Source organism: Macrotis lagotis, chromosome 1 (assembly GCF_037893015.1).
Source record: "Macrotis lagotis isolate mMagLag1 chromosome 1, bilby.v1.9.chrom.fasta, whole genome shotgun sequence".
NCBI classification, from domain to species: domain Eukaryota; kingdom Metazoa; phylum Chordata; class Mammalia; order Peramelemorphia; family Peramelidae; genus Macrotis; species Macrotis lagotis.
In genome coordinates, this window is record NC_133658.1 from 921,694,528 (window position 1) to 921,710,530 (window position 16,003).

The following is a 16,003-nucleotide window of genomic DNA, read 5'->3' on the forward strand; positions in this document are numbered from 1 at the left end:
GGTTACATAGCACAGTATTCCCTCTTTCAAATCCAATTCACTGGCTTGTCTTTGTATCATCTCCCTAATATCACAGTCTTCAAGAAAAATAACAAACAGCCATCATCACATCATCATATGTATGTATATGTCTCTCTCTCTCTCTCTCTCTCTCTCTCTATATATATATATATATATATATATATATATATATATATATATGTATATATATATACTTATATATGTATGTGAAACCAATTAGCAGTTTTCTTGAAACTGTAATCATTATTAAAAGACTTTGAAACACAGATTGGGCTAGTTGTGTATAATGAGGTAAATCTAAAGTGAGTAGGAAAAATTAACAGGGAGCAATTATATTATAAATTGGAATATGAAAAAGATGAACTAATACAGAGAAAACTGGTGTGGAGGGAGAAATGGAATGTTGGAAGTTTACTCTGATCTGGGTTGAAAAATAAACAATGCATACACTGGAATGGTGAGGAAATCTTATCATGTAGAGAGGTAAGAAAACTGAGAGACCAGGTCCAGGGAGGGACATTTAAAACCTATGTAGATTTGGATGTTAGAGAACAGGGCTACAAGAAAGATGTGATTTAAACATGATGGATGGGAGTCAAGGTAGGATTCATATTCTTGGAGGGGTAGATTGGAAGACGAGTAGGAGAATTGGGGCAAAAGTAACGTAACAGGAGAGGGTGAGAAAGAAATTAGTGAGTAAAAATGGGGGAAACTGAGTAATAGTACTTATATCTATAAATGTGAATTGGATATTTACAGCATCTCTCTTTGTGTTAGTAAACACTGATAATTGCAGGGAATCCCATCAACTGACAAATGGCTGAATAAGTCTAATGGTTTGGTTGTGATGGAATACTTTTGAATCTTAAAAGAAAATGATTTACTCAGTGATCCTAGAAAGTCATGGAAAATCTTGTATAAAGTAATGAAGGACAAACTGAGATCATTGTAATGTAATAGCAGCAAAATTGTTTTAAGAATGACTTTGAGAGACTAAGACATTTTGACTACTATAGATAAATAAATTAAAAATAAAAATCCATGAATAAAGACACTGTCTGCATCTAAATAATGAACGGATAAATACAAATATATATAAAACAATCTTTCAGAAATACACACACATACTCATGTATATACCTATTTGTGTTTATTAATAACTATCTCTTAAGCAAACTGGAAGAAGGGAAGACCCAGAAAAAGGAAAAAAAAAGGAAATTTACCAATTAACTTTATTATGTATTTAAAAGGAATAGTAAGTTAAAATACATTTGCAGTTTCCTATATAATCATTTTAATTACAATCTTTACAATTGCATGTTTTATTCAATAAATTAAAAATAAAATTAATTTAAAAATATTTATGATATTGATCATGATGGTCATGATGAGGATGATATGAATAAAATAATCCTTAGTTAACTCAGGAAATTTTTACTATGAATCTGGTGTGTTTGCATATTTCACAAACAGTTTGTCAGGATTTCCATTTCTCTTCATTGCTTTGAACAATACCCATATGAGGCACTGTGTTTTTTTTTCCAGCACTTCTGTCATTGAATTTGTCATCCCAAGAACTGCTAATTCAAGTAATTCATTTAAATGATTACTTTGAATTGCATTTCATTGATCTAAATCAATAGCATAAATTTTGTAGAAAAGTGTCATTTTATAGTCACAGACCCTGTGCTTTACTTTTTTTAATCTAATCTTCTTCCCTTTTGAAAACTTGTCTTTTGGTCTATAGATGGACAAGCGAAATGATGATGACTGAGCAAAAGAACCAGACATCTGGTAGAGAGTTCATCCTATCAGGATTATTGGATCCAAACCAGCATGGATTGTTATTCTTAACACTTATTCTCATCAATTTCATGGTTACACTTATGGGAAACACAGTCTTGATTCTTCTTATCCACCTTGACATCCGGCTCCACACTCCTATGTACGTCCTTCTCAAACATCTGTCCTTTACTGATGTCTTGAACTCCTCAAATATTGTTCCCAAGGTGGCCAGTAACTACCTATCTGGCAAGAAATCTATCACATTTGCAGGTTGTGGGTTCCAGGTCTTCCTCCATTCCACCTTCTTTGGAACAGAATGCCTTATTCTCACAGCCATGTCCTATGACCGCTATGTAGCCATCTGCCACCCCCTGCATTATTCCATCCTCATGAGTCATCGAATGAGTGTCATTCTGGCTGCTGGATGCTGGCTCGGGGGAATCATCAACTCCACATTTCATACAACTTATATAATGCTCCTCCCATTTTGTGGAACAAGGGTTATTGACCACTTTTTCTGTGAAGTCCCAGCCTTACTGAAACTCTCTTGTGTTGATACTTCACCATATGAAGGAGTAGTCACAGGGGCTGCTGTTTTCTTCCTCTTAATTCCCCTTTTCACAATCTTTGCCTCTTATGGTCAGATTCTTCGTACTGTATTTCATATGAAATCTAAAGAGGCCCAGAAAAAAGCCTTCTCTACTTGTTCCTCTCACCTGGTTGTGATTGTCATGTTCTATGGTTCTGCTCTCTTCATATACATGAGACCCAAGTCCTCTCATACTCCAGGTCAAGACAAAGTCTTAGCTATCTCATATACCATTATTTCTCCCATGCTCAATCCTATCATCTACAGCCTCAGAAATAAAGATGTCTTATGTGCCCTGAAGAAGGTTTTAGGCAAAGCACTTAGTCACAGAAATAAACATTTTTTTAAAAATTAGATTGAACGCCCATGGATGACTTATGGGAAATGTGTTGAAAACATTTCAAGTAGATTCATGAATTTTGGGGGGTTGACATGTCTCTTATTACATTTTAATGTGCAACAAAATCAACTAAACCAAATCACCTATTTTCCTTTCCAAGAAAAATCTATTCATTTATTGATTTACTTCATGAAATCTTGTAAAATTCATATCAGGAATGATGTTATGATAGATTTCATTTCCTATATTAGATAACAATCTCATATGTAGAAGGTATTATGTTCACACACACACACACACACACACACACACACACACACACACACACAAAATCAGGCAAACTCCTACCCACATTCACAAAGAAATTTACTTTTCTTCTCCATAGACAGTAGAAAAAAATTTTTTTCTTAATGTGAAGAAAGGTCACTTGTGATCATGTGGTTGCAGGTGATCTTGGGTTTTTCCTTTAATAAGAACTATTACTCTAATAATAAAATTAGCTAGGATTATTGATTATTGGTTGATATTTGAATTAATCTCTCTACTACATAGAATGTATTCCATCTATAAATTTTCAATCTAGAAGTTTTTAATTTATACTAAATCATAAAAAATTCAAAATCCATTGAATGTACTAAAATCCTTTGTATATACTACAAACATACATATACACATATATATATATATATCAATGCATATGTTCATGTACTTGTGTATTATGTTAATGTCATTCAAGCTATCCAACTCAATTTCCTCATCTTTAAACTGCCTTTGCATACTCTTTGACCATTTGTCAAATGGGGAATGACTTGTTTTTTTAAAAAATTTGATTCTGTTGCATATATATTTTAAAAATGAGTCTGTTGTTAGAAATAGTAGTTTTAGAAATTGTTTCCCAATTTACTACATTTCTTTTAATCTTGATTATAGTTGTTTTGTTCATGCAAAAGTTTTTAAATGTATTGTAATCAAAATTATCTAATTTGTTTTTATGATGTTCTCCATCTATTCCTTTTTCATAAACTGTTTCCCTTTTCATAAATCTGATATGTGAACTATTCTTTGATCTCCTAATTTATTTATAATATTTTCTTTCATGTCTAAATCCTGTACTCAATTTGATCTTATCTTGGTATAGGGTGTGAGATATTGGTCTACTCCAAGTTTCTGCCATACTAACTTCCAATTTTCCCCAATGGTTTTTATTGAAGAGAGAGTTGTGTTCCCAGAGGCTGGGCTTTTTGGGTTTTTAAAAGAACAGATTACTATAATCACTTGCTGCTGTCTCTTTTGCACCTAATCTATTCCATTGATCCATTACTCTATTTCTTAGCCAACACGAGACAATTTTGATGACAGTTTATTTTAGATCTGGTAAGACTAAGCCAGCTTCTTTTGAAATTTTTTCATTAAACCCATTAAAGTCTTAACTTTTTGATTCTCCATATGAATTTAGTTAAGGATTTTTTCTAACTCATTAAAGTAATTTTTTGGAATTTTGATTGGTAGGGCACTATATAATTTAATTTAGTAGAATTACCATTTTTATTATGTTAACTCAGTCTATCCATGACCAGCTGATAATTGCCCAGTTATTTAAATGTTTTTGTTTGTGTGTGAAGTGTTTTGTAGTTCTTTTCATAGAGTTTCTCAGTCTGCCTTAGCATGTAGACTCCCAAGTATATTATATTGTCTGAAGTTACTTTAAACGGAATTTTCCATTCTTGCTCTCACTGCTGTATTTTCCTAATAATATATAGCAATGCTGAGAACATATAAGGGTTTGTATCATATCCTGTGATTTTGCTGAAGTAGCTAATTGTTTCTAGTAGTTTTTATTTTTTATTTTTTAATAATTTATATATTTTGAACTTAACAATTTTCCCCTAATCTAACTTCCCTCCTCCCACTCCTGACAGAAGGAAGTCTGTTAGTCTTTATATTGTTCCCATGGAATACACTGATCTAAGTTGAATGTGATGAGAGAGAAATCACAACCTTAAGGGAAAAAATAAAGTATAAGAGACAACAAAATTACATAACAAGATAATTTTTTTAAAAAATTAAAGGTCACAGTCTTTGGTCTTTGTTCAAACTCCAATTCTTTCTCTGGTTCCAGATGATATTCTTCATTACAGACACCCCAAAATTATCCCTGATTGTTGCACTGATGGAATGAGCAAGTCAATTAAGATTGCTCATCACCCCCATGTTGCTGTTAAGGTGTACAATTTTCTTCTGGTTCTGCTCATCTTGCTCAGCATAAGTTCATGCAAATCCTTCCAGGACTCCCTTAATCCCCATCCCTCCTGATTTTTAATAGAACAATTGTGTTACATCACATACATATACCAAAGCTTATTTCTAGTAGTTTTTTAGATGATATTTTAGGATTCTCTAGGTATATCATCATGTCATCTGCAAAGATTGAAAGTTTTGTTTCTTCCTTCCCAATTCTGATTCCTTCAATTATGTTTTTCTTCTCTTATTGATGAAGCTAACATTTCTAAGACAATATTGAATAGTAGTGGTGCTAATGGGTATCCTTATTTCACCCCTGATCAGGTTGGAAATGCTTCTACCTTTTTCCCTTTGCATATAATGCTTATGGATGGCTTCAGATACACACTGCTTATCATTCTAAGGAACAATTCATTTATTCCTATGCTCTGTAGTGTTTTTGATAGAAAAAGGTAATATATTTGTCCAATTCTTTTTCAGTATCTATTGAGAAAATCATATGATTTCTATTAGATTTGTTATTGATATAGTCAATTATACTAATAGTTTCCTAATATTGAAGCACTCCTGCATTCCTGGGATAAATATTGCTTGGTCATAGTCTATTTTTCTGGGGATAACTTGCCATAAATGTGTTGCTAAGATTTTCTTTAAGACTTTTGCATCCATATTCCTCAGTGAAATTGGTCTATAATTTTCTTTCTCTGTTTTGATTCTTTCTAGTTCAGGTAACAGGGCAATAATGGTGTCAGAAGGAGTTAGGCAGAGGTCTGTCTTCACCTGTTTTTCAAATGAGTTTATGTAGAATTGGAACCAGTAGTTCCTCAAATGCTTGATATAATTCATTTGTGAATCAACCTTGTCCTGAAGATTTTTTTGGGGGGAGTTCAATGATAGCTTGTAGAATGCCTCTTTCTGAGATAGGGTTATTTAGCTATTTAATTTCCACTTCATTTAAACTGGGCAGTTTATATTTTTGAAAATATTCATCAATTTCACTTAGGTTATTAATTTTATTTGCATCCATTTGGGTAAAATAATACTAAATTATTATTTTAATTTCTTCCTCATTTTTGGAGAGTTTACCTTTTTTCATTTATGATACTATTAATTTGTTTTTCTTCCTTTTTATAATCAAATTAACCAAAGTGTTTTCATTGTTATTGTTTTGTTTTTTCCATAAAACCAACTCTAGATTTTATTTAATAGTTCAATAATTTTCTTACTTTCTATTTTATGAATTTCACTTTCATTTTTTAAGATTTCTAATTTGGTAATTAATTTTGGGTTGTTGATTGTTTCTTTTTTTAAATTTTTTTAGTTGCATGCTTAGTTCATTGATTTTACTCTTTCTCTATTTTATTTATGTAAGGAGATAAGGATATAATATATCCCCTAATAACTGCCCTGGCTGTATCTTATAAGTTTGGGTATGTTGTCTCATTATTGTCATTTTCTAGGTGGAAATCATTAATTCCACCTATAATTTGTTTGATCTGCTCATTCTTCAATATGAGGTTATTTAGTTTCCAATAAATTTTAATTCTGTCTCTCTATGGTCCATTATTGCCTCTTAATTCTTTTTGCATGATGATCTGTAAAGGAAATATTCACTATTTCTGCCCTTCTGTATTTGATTATAAGTTTTTATGCTTTAGTACATGGTCAATTTTTGTGCAAGTTCCATGTACTTCAGAAAAAAAGTATATTCCTTCCTTTCCCCCACTCAATTTCCACCAAAGCTCTATAACTTTCTCTTTACCTCCTTAATTTTGTTCTTCTTTATTTTATGGTTAGATTTATCTAAATCTGAGAGAGATCTCCCACCAGTAGAGTTTAGCTGTCTTTGTCTTCTGCTAACTTATTTAGCTACTTACTCCTCTAACAATTTGGATGCTATAACCTTTGGTGCATACATATTTAAAATTGAAACTGCTTCATAGACTATGGTACCTTTTACAAGGATATAGATTCCTTCCTTTCCTATTTTAATGAGATCTATTTTTAGCAGCTACTTTGCCTGAGATAAGGATTGCTCCCCTTACCTTTTTTCACTTTGGCTGAAGCAAAATATATTCCACTCCAACCTTTTACCTTTACTCTATATGAATCACTCTGCTTGAAATAAGTTTCATTTAAGCAGCATATTGCAAGATTCTGATTTTTGATCCACTCTGCTATTCGCTTATGTTTTATTGGAGAATTCACAGCATTTTCATTTACAATTAAGATTACTAATTCTGTCTATCCCTCCAAGCTATTTTTCTACATTTATATTTGTCTTGTTGCTTCTCTCTTATTCCTCCATAACAAATTTTTACTACTTTTGCCCCTTTGATTTTCTTTTAAAAACTTAACTTTCTTTGTTATGTAACTTGACTGTAATTTCCAGACAAGCATTTTCTTTGTTTCCTACAACTTTTTACATAAACACAAAATGTTTATGATAACCAGTAAGGGACTTCTGAGAAAGATGATGGAGAGAAGTCAGGCAATGTTTAAATTCTTCTGCCTTTTCCTCAGAACTGACATGAACCAAGCATCTGAATAGAGTTTGTATCCACAGAACCCCCATGAAATCAGAAAGGAATGTCTTCCAGCAAGTTCTGTTACTGCATGGGGTGGGAGGGTGAGGAATCTTAGGTACACCCAAGACAGAGAACAGAAACCCAGCACACAGCAGCAATGATAGGAGGGTTCAAGCCTCAGAAACGCCACAGTGGTAGCAGGCCTTTGTAGTAGTGCCTCTAGAGTTCTCAAAACCAAGGGTTTGTGAACCATTCCCTCCCCAAACCCAAGAGCCCAGAGAAACATAGCATCCCAGAATGAAGAAAGGACAGGACAGATCAGGGTCTAGTGAATGTTGCCTTTGAGATAAAGATACTAACTCAAAGAAGGAAGACAAAGGAGAAAATATATGTAATGCTTCAGAGAAGAGAATTGATCTCCAGCCCAGAAAGACAACTGAGAAGAGAGATCAGAAAGAAGTTTAAAAATCAAATGAAAAAATTGGTAAAAGAAATAAGAGAGAATTAATATCTTGCAACAAAAAATGACAGAATAAAAACAAATCCTTTAAAATTACAATAGGACAAAAGTAACAAGAAAATAATTTCCTCCAAAACACAATTTGGGAAATGGAAAGAGATAAAAATACTTTGAAAAATAGAACTGACCAAATGGAACAGAAGCTGCAGTTTCTTCTCTGAATGAAAGACTGGATTCAGCAGAAACTAATGAATTCATGATACACCAAGAACTCCTTAAACAAAACTTAAAAAAAAATAGAGGAAAAGGCAAAATACCTCATTGGTCAAGCAAGAGACCTGGACAATACATCCAGGAGAAACAACTGATCCAGGAAAACTGAACCTTCTCTTGTGGGAGAAAAAAAATGGACCTTAAAGGAAAATAGGTGGCTTCGATCTTTCCTGATGAGAAGACTTGAGCTAAACAGAAGATTTAATCTTCAAACAGGAGACTCAAATAGCAGGATATTTCCTAAGATATTTTGACTTTAGATCTAAAGTAATACTGCTAAAAATTTTCATTTTTGTGGTTTTGGTTCTCTTTTGTGCTTGCCTAGATGTTGAAAGCCCCTCTACCAAAAAGATCAGAAATATCTTTATTATGTTACATTTTGGTGAATTGAGAAGTTGTAACTTAGCCATTGTCATTTAGCTATTGAGTGATGAAACTTTAACTCCCGACCCCTATGCTAGTCTTACCCACTGCTCTTGATACCTATCAAAAATATTGTATTGATAATTTTTATTTTTACTGTGCCTAAAATCCCCCAACATATGTCAGTGTCCTCCCAAAGAGGCTTTTTTATGACAAAGAATTTTAAAGCAAAATAAAATAAAGTTCCCTAAAACTGATCAACATGATTGTCTTAATAGTAGCAATGAAAGTAGCAATGAAACAACATTCTAAAAATGTTGCTACTTAAGGGACCACTATATGTCACAGTGAATGGACTTTCAGACCTGAAGTCAGGAAAACCCAAGTTCAAATATGGAGTCTGACATTTATTGTGTGACCCTAGGTAAGTAAGGTAACCCATCTTCCATCAGACACCTCATCTTTCAAATGAGATGAGAAAGAAAATGGCAATCTACTACAGTATTTTTATTGGTCAAGAAAAATCCACAATGGCTACACACTATCCCCAAATATAGGAGGTGCTTTTAAATGTTACCAAACCACTACCTCTAGTTCTAGAATCATTCTACCCTATTCAGGTACTTAACCATGACCATCTTAGTTACAAGTTAACTAAATCAAGAGATTACAAGTCAATATGAACGATTTTCTTTGATGTTGCCATTTCTAGTTATTATGTGCTATTCTTTTCATGGAATGTTGAATTACTGCATTGTTGAATCAATGCAATCTTTGAAACAGTGGATGGATACGTAGATTCAATTGCATATTCTCTGGACTTAATTACTTTGGGAGGATTTCCAGGAACATCAAAGAGGGGTGAAGAGGTGGCGCAGTGGATAGAGCACCACCCCTGAAGTCAGGAGTACCTGAGTTCAAATACAACCTCAGACACTTAATAATTACCTAGCTGTGTGACCTTGGGCAAGCCACCTAACCTTGAATAAATCCAAAACAAAAACCAAACAGAAAGATGAAGGAATAGAAAGGGATTCAAATGTAGGCTTTAGATATGGGAGTACCTTAGTGATTTTAGTATTTTAAAAGAGGAGAATTAATATTCCAAAAGGATCTTTGAAATCATGAGTTGGAAAGTGAATATATCAATTTCAGATAATATACATAAAATTTCAGTTTAAAATCAAATATTATACAATAAATTAGTTTAAATTCAATGGCAAAAATAACAGAAAATAGTAATAAATTATATTTATAGTACTTAAGATCCTATCTTTCACCAAGTAAGAACTATATGTGTGCTTTGCAATTCAGGTGCTTTTTATCTCTGCCCAGTCATTCTTAGACCAATTTGACATTTTTCTAGGTTAGGAATTTTTATCAAATTGTTGTTCAGTCATTTCAGATTGTCTTTGATTCCACTTGGCAATTTCTTGGCAAATATATTAAACTTGCTATTTCCTTCTTCAGCTTATTTTGGGGAATAGAAATTGAGTCAAACAGGGTTAAATAGCTCATCCATGATCATACAGCTTTTAAGTGTCTGAGGGTAGATTTGATCACAGGAGGAATTTTGCTGTCTTCAGACCAGGCACTCTATACAGGCTTTTACATAGAGAAAAGTTGTTATTATTGAAGAATCAAAACATACTAGGGAAAAAATAAAAATAAGACAGAAAAGCAAAAGAAAACTAAAATTAATATGAAAAATAGAAAATGATAAATATCCTTTTCTAGAGTGGAAGGAATTTTTGATCAATCATAAGTCCATTAATATTTTCCTTCACCATTGTTATACTCAGAAGTGCAAGCCTATCAACATATAGTATTGCTGTAAACTATGTATTTCTGATTCTGTATACTTTCTCTCAGTATCAGTTAATTCAAGTCTGAAGTCAGATGTTCATAATTCTTATAGAACAATTGAACTCCATTACATTCATAAAGCATAATTTGTTTAACCATTTTTCAATTGATTAGCAACACCTCAATTTCCAATTTTTTACCATTGCAAAATAACTGATATAAGCATACACACAGAAACACACACACACACACACACACACACACACACGCACACACACACAAACAGATTTTTTTAATTCTCATTTCTGATCTCTTTACAATCAAACCTCATAGTGTTATTGCTGTATCAAACGGTATGCACAGTATTATTACCCTTTGGACATAATCCAAATTGCTCTCCAGGGAGTGGATCAGTTCACAATTCCATCCACAGTGATTTTGCATAATCATGCAGACTTGCAAAATTACTTTTCCAAAGTTCAAGGCAATCAAGAAAGTAGAAAATTTATCAGCTTTCACTGGAAAATCCAATTTTAGACAACTGCTTAAAATACTCTCTCAAGCTGAACATTTTATGATCACACTGATTTAATGAGACTGGTCTATATTCCTGTGAAATGGGGAAGTTAACCTTCTATAAAGAAGTCAGACTCTCATAGACCAAATAACAATAATACAGAATAAAGTGGGATATCAGATTTCAGCTTCAGATATCCTTCTTCCCATTCTCTTCCTAGTTATGATCTTTCATCATTCATCGATTAAAAAGCAGCTCTTATTCTTATAAATTTGAATCAGATCTTTTTTGTTTCTCAGTCTGAGAAGCAATCAACCATCTTTTTTTAGGGCCTATTGTGATTCTGACGCAGAGAGACTTTTTGTAGCTTCAAATAGAGAAACATTATAAACTAAATTTCACTTTACAGATTCCTGGGGATCACAATACAAATGAAGTTTTCATGCAAACAAAGCAAAAGTACAAAATACATCGATATACATACACACACACACACAGACATATGTAAGCTTTGATAAACATATGTGCACTTGAATATAGCTACCAGAATTCCAATCCAAAAATCCAATTGAAACAGATGCTTACTGCACATTTCAAAGTATGACCCTAAATTATTGAAAATTCAATATGCCCATGATATTACTGATGAATTTTTTCCTCTCATACCAAATTTCTCCTAAACTTCCCTATTCCTGTTGTAGGTACAGCCCTCCATATCATCATCCTCATCTATGACATCTCGATTGCTTTCACCTATCATATTTAATCAGTTAAGTCTTGTCCCAGCTTTTTATTCATTCTTTTTATATTCACTGAGATGGCCTCTACACAGTTTCAGATTTTCCATGGTGTTTTCTCAATTGTAAAAGTAGCCTCAGAAATTATTTCTAACAACTAGTATATGTTTTCTCAGGAAATTTTGGTAGTACTCTATTTCATTGCAGATTCATCTTTTCTCCAATTGTTTGAATCTCTTTAGGGCTTAGGATTTCAGAGCATTAATATCACCAATAGGAATCATATGATTATCTTAATGGTTGCTTAAAAAGCCATTATAAAATACAACATACATTCATATTAAAACACTTGAAAGTTAAGGAATAAATAGAATTTTCCTTAAAATAATAAATAGTATCTATCTAAAACCATCAAGAAATATTGTATATAATGTAAATAAGCTCAGAGTATTTCCAATAAAATCAGGGATGAAACAAGGATGCCCATTATCACCATTACTTTTCAAAATAGTGTTAGAAACTCTAGCTGTTACAATAAGAAAAGAAAAAGAATTGAAGCAATCAGAAGTGGAAATATAGAAGCAAAGCTTTCACAACTTGCAGATGATATGAGGGTATACTTAGAGAACCTGAGAAAATCTTCTAAAAAATCCCTTGAAACAATTAAACAATTCAACAAAGTAGCAACTTCTAAATAAATCCAAATAAATCATCAGCATTTCTATTTGTGTAAAACACAGTCCAAGAACAAGAGATAGAAAGAGAAATTCCATTTAAAATAACTATAGACAACATTAAATACTTGTTCATCTACATGCCAAGACAAACCCAGAAATTGTATGTCCACAATTATAAAGGACTTCTCAATCAAATAATGTCAGATCTAAAAAACTGGAAAAATGCCAATTGCTCATGGTTGGCTTGAGCTAATATAATAAAAATGACAGATCTCCCCAAATTAAATTACCTATTCAGTTCCATGCTAATCAAATTGCCAAGTTAGAAAAAAACAATACCAAAATTTGTCTGGAGCAACAAAAGGGCAAGAATAGCAAAGGAACTGATGGGAAAAAAATGTAAAGGAAGGTAGCCTAGCTCTACCAGATCTAACACTATACAATAAAGCAGCAGCCATCAAAGCTACCTGGTACTGCTTAAGAAATAGAGTTATGGATCAGTGGATTCAAAAGAAAGTGCAGTAAATGACTACAGCAGTCCACTATTTGACTAACCCCAAAATTTCAGCTTCTGGGATAAGAACTCACAATTTGACAAAACTTTCTGGGAAAACTGGAAAGTAGTATGGCAAAATATTGGCATAGACCCACATTTTACACCCTATACCAAAATAAGGTCAAAATGGATACAGGATATAGACATAGAGATTTAGACCAAAGATAAATTACTAGACCAAGAAATTATCTATCCAGTCTTTGGAAAGGGGATGAATTTATGAGCAAAGAATTACAGTACAGCATAAATTGCAAAATAAATGATTTTGAGTATAAAATTAAAAAGAAGGGACGCTCAAAGCTCGGAAACAATCTTGACAACTAGGAGGTCAGATAAAAGTCTCATTCTAAAAATGTATGAATTGCATGATAGTTATAAGATCACATGTCATTTCCCAGTTTAAATGGTCAATACATATGAACAGACAGTTTTCAAATGAAAAAATTAAAGCTCTTTATAATCATATGAAAAAATGATCCAAATCATTATTGATTAGAGAAATGCAATATAAAATAACAATGAGGTTTCATCTCATACCTATCAGGTTGGCCAAGACAACTAAAAGGGAAAATGATCAATGTTGGAGAGATTGTCCAAGGATTGGGACATTAATGTATTACTGGTGGAGTTGTGAAGGATCCAACTTTTCTGGAGACCTATATGGAACTCTACCAAAAGAACAATTATACTGTTCATACCTCGCTACCCAGGGATTCTTATTCTACATCTATATGCAGAAGAAATTATAAAAAATGGGAAAAGTCCCATTGTTCCAAAACATTAGTAGGAGCTCTTTTTGACATGACAAAGAATTGTAAATTGATGGGCTGTCCATCAATTTAGCAATGGCTAAACAAGTTAGGATGAATACTATGGAATATTATTGTTCTATAAGAAATCATAAATGGTCAGACTCTGGAGAAGAATGGAATGACTTACAGGATCTCATCTTGAATGAAGGGAGAAGAACCAAGAAAACAACAACATTGTGAGATGATCAACCTTATTGGAAGCAGCTCCTCTCAGCACTTCACAGAGTTCGGATAACCATACTGGAATGCTGTCCCCTTCCAGAGGAAGAAAAACAAAAAAACAGCAAAAAAAACCCAAAAATTAACCCTTCAGAATCTGATGAACACTTTACAAAAATTATCTCTTATGTATCTCATTCCCTTAACCCTAATTCCTCATGCCAAAAATGACTAATATGTAAACATGTTTATTCAAAATATGTATTTACAGCACAGCTAGGTGACTCAATGATAGACACTGGGCCCTGGAGTCAGGAAGACCTGAGTCAAATCTGGCCTTAGACACTTACCTAGCTCTGTGATCTTGGACAGTCACTTAAACCCACTGCTCTGCAAAAACCAAAAAAAAAAATATGGGAAAAAAAACCACCATGTGCCCCCCACAAAAAACGCAAAACCAAAATATGTATGTACAATTCTAACCTTAGTGGGACTGTGTGGAGGGGATGGGAAGGGAGGGTGGAAGGAAATTTTGTAATGTAAAAATATACATGTTCATAGGGATGAAAATAAATTAATTATTTTATAATAAAGAACATAAGTATTTAAAGCAGCTGGAAGATTTGGATATTTTTGCTACACTGTTAAAACAATATTCCTGATGTCTGTATTTTCTGGCAACCTGTTGAAAGAATTTTCTTTCAGGCTCTGTTAACATTTTCCAAAAGCTATGTCAGTGCAAAATAAAGTCCTTGTTACCAGTAAGTCTAGCTAAAGGACACAATATCTCCAGATAACTCAAATAGTTCAAAAGGTCATCCTGGAAGCATACATATGTTGGTAAGAATATAGATATAAATGTATTTGCAAATATGTAAAAGTCTACTTTTGCAAAAATGAAAATTTTAACAGAAATTTAATCATTGCCCTAATTTTTTCTGATTTTCTTAATTGATTTTACTCATGATTTTTCAACTAAAATAAAATGCATATGTCTAAAGAGTAGATAACATTGAAAAAAATGATTCTAACCTTTGACTGAGCAGTTGGATTGCACAATGGATAGTGTGCTGGGATTGAAGTCAGGAAGAGTTATTTATCAGAGATCACATGTGGTCTTGTTCACTTACTCTCTTTTTGACTCTGGACAAATCACTTGACTCTGTTTACCACATTTTTACCATCAATAAAATAAGCTGGAGATGAAAATGGCAAACCAAGGCATGATTTTTGCCAGCAAAACCCCAAGTGGTATTACAAAAAGAAACAGACAGAAAGGAAAAACGACTGAAGGGTAAAATTGGTTGAATGGTTGGTTATTTCTGGTCCTTATTTTTCGAAGAAGAACAAAATGGCCTCACCATGTTTGAAATAAATTAGTGTGTCCAGCTATAACCAATCAAAACACTATGTTGGGGGTGGCTAGGTGGCGTAGTGGATAAAGCACCGGCCTTGGAGTCAGGAGTACCTGGGTTCAAATCCGGTCTCAGACAGTTAATAATTACCTAGCCGTGTGGCCTTAGGCAAGCCACTTAACCCCATTTGCCTTGCAAAAATCTAAAAAAGCAAACCAAAAAAAAAACACTATGTTAATATGTCCTGAATACATAAATTGAGAAAAAAAATTGTAAAAAATGAAAATGTCTGCAATTTAATTAATGCAAAGTGACTGGTTATCAATGCAGGATTCATTTCCAAGTGGACTGTCTTCCAAGCATCAGTCCTATAGCTTCTTAGAATAATGTTTTCAAATGAGAAGAAGTGTCCATTATAAAATAAACTGAAAAATGTATATTTGGGCAGAGTGGTTAAAGAAAACAGTTTGGAAGCATCCCTGTTTTGAGATCAGTATTTAATGCTACTGAATTGCTCTCCAGTACAATTTCCTCTTTGACAAAAGGATGGTTCCTTGCCCAGGGTATGTTAGTGGTACAGTAACTGGTGCAAGAGTTAGAGACAGGAAGATTGACTTAAAACCTGACTTCAGACATGTCTTTACTGTATATGATTCTGAACTATAGATTTAAACTACTTTTGCCTTAGTTTACCCATCTTTAAAAAATGAGGATAAAAATAACACCTCCCTCCAAAGTGATCAGAACTCTAAAACAATTAACAGTTAACACAGGGTCAGAAAAA

General features: G+C 33.0%; 1 protein-coding gene across 1 annotated transcript; it reads left to right on the forward strand.

The window, feature by feature from the left end:
• Positions 1–1,781: 1,781 nt before the first annotated feature.
• LOC141509410 (olfactory receptor 2AJ1-like) lies at positions 1,782–2,750 on the forward strand. Its single transcript, XM_074218951.1, has one exon. It carries the CDS (start codon positions 1,782–1,784, stop codon positions 2,748–2,750), a length of 969 nt encoding a protein of 322 aa, XP_074075052.1.
• Positions 2,751–16,003: the final 13,253 nt, after the last annotated feature.

What these genes read in the sequence shown, in the direction of transcription:
- LOC141509410 (XM_074218951.1), top strand. Translation starts at nt 1,782, where the DNA reads ATGATGATGACTGAGCAAAAGAACCAGACATCTGGTAGAGAGTTCATC.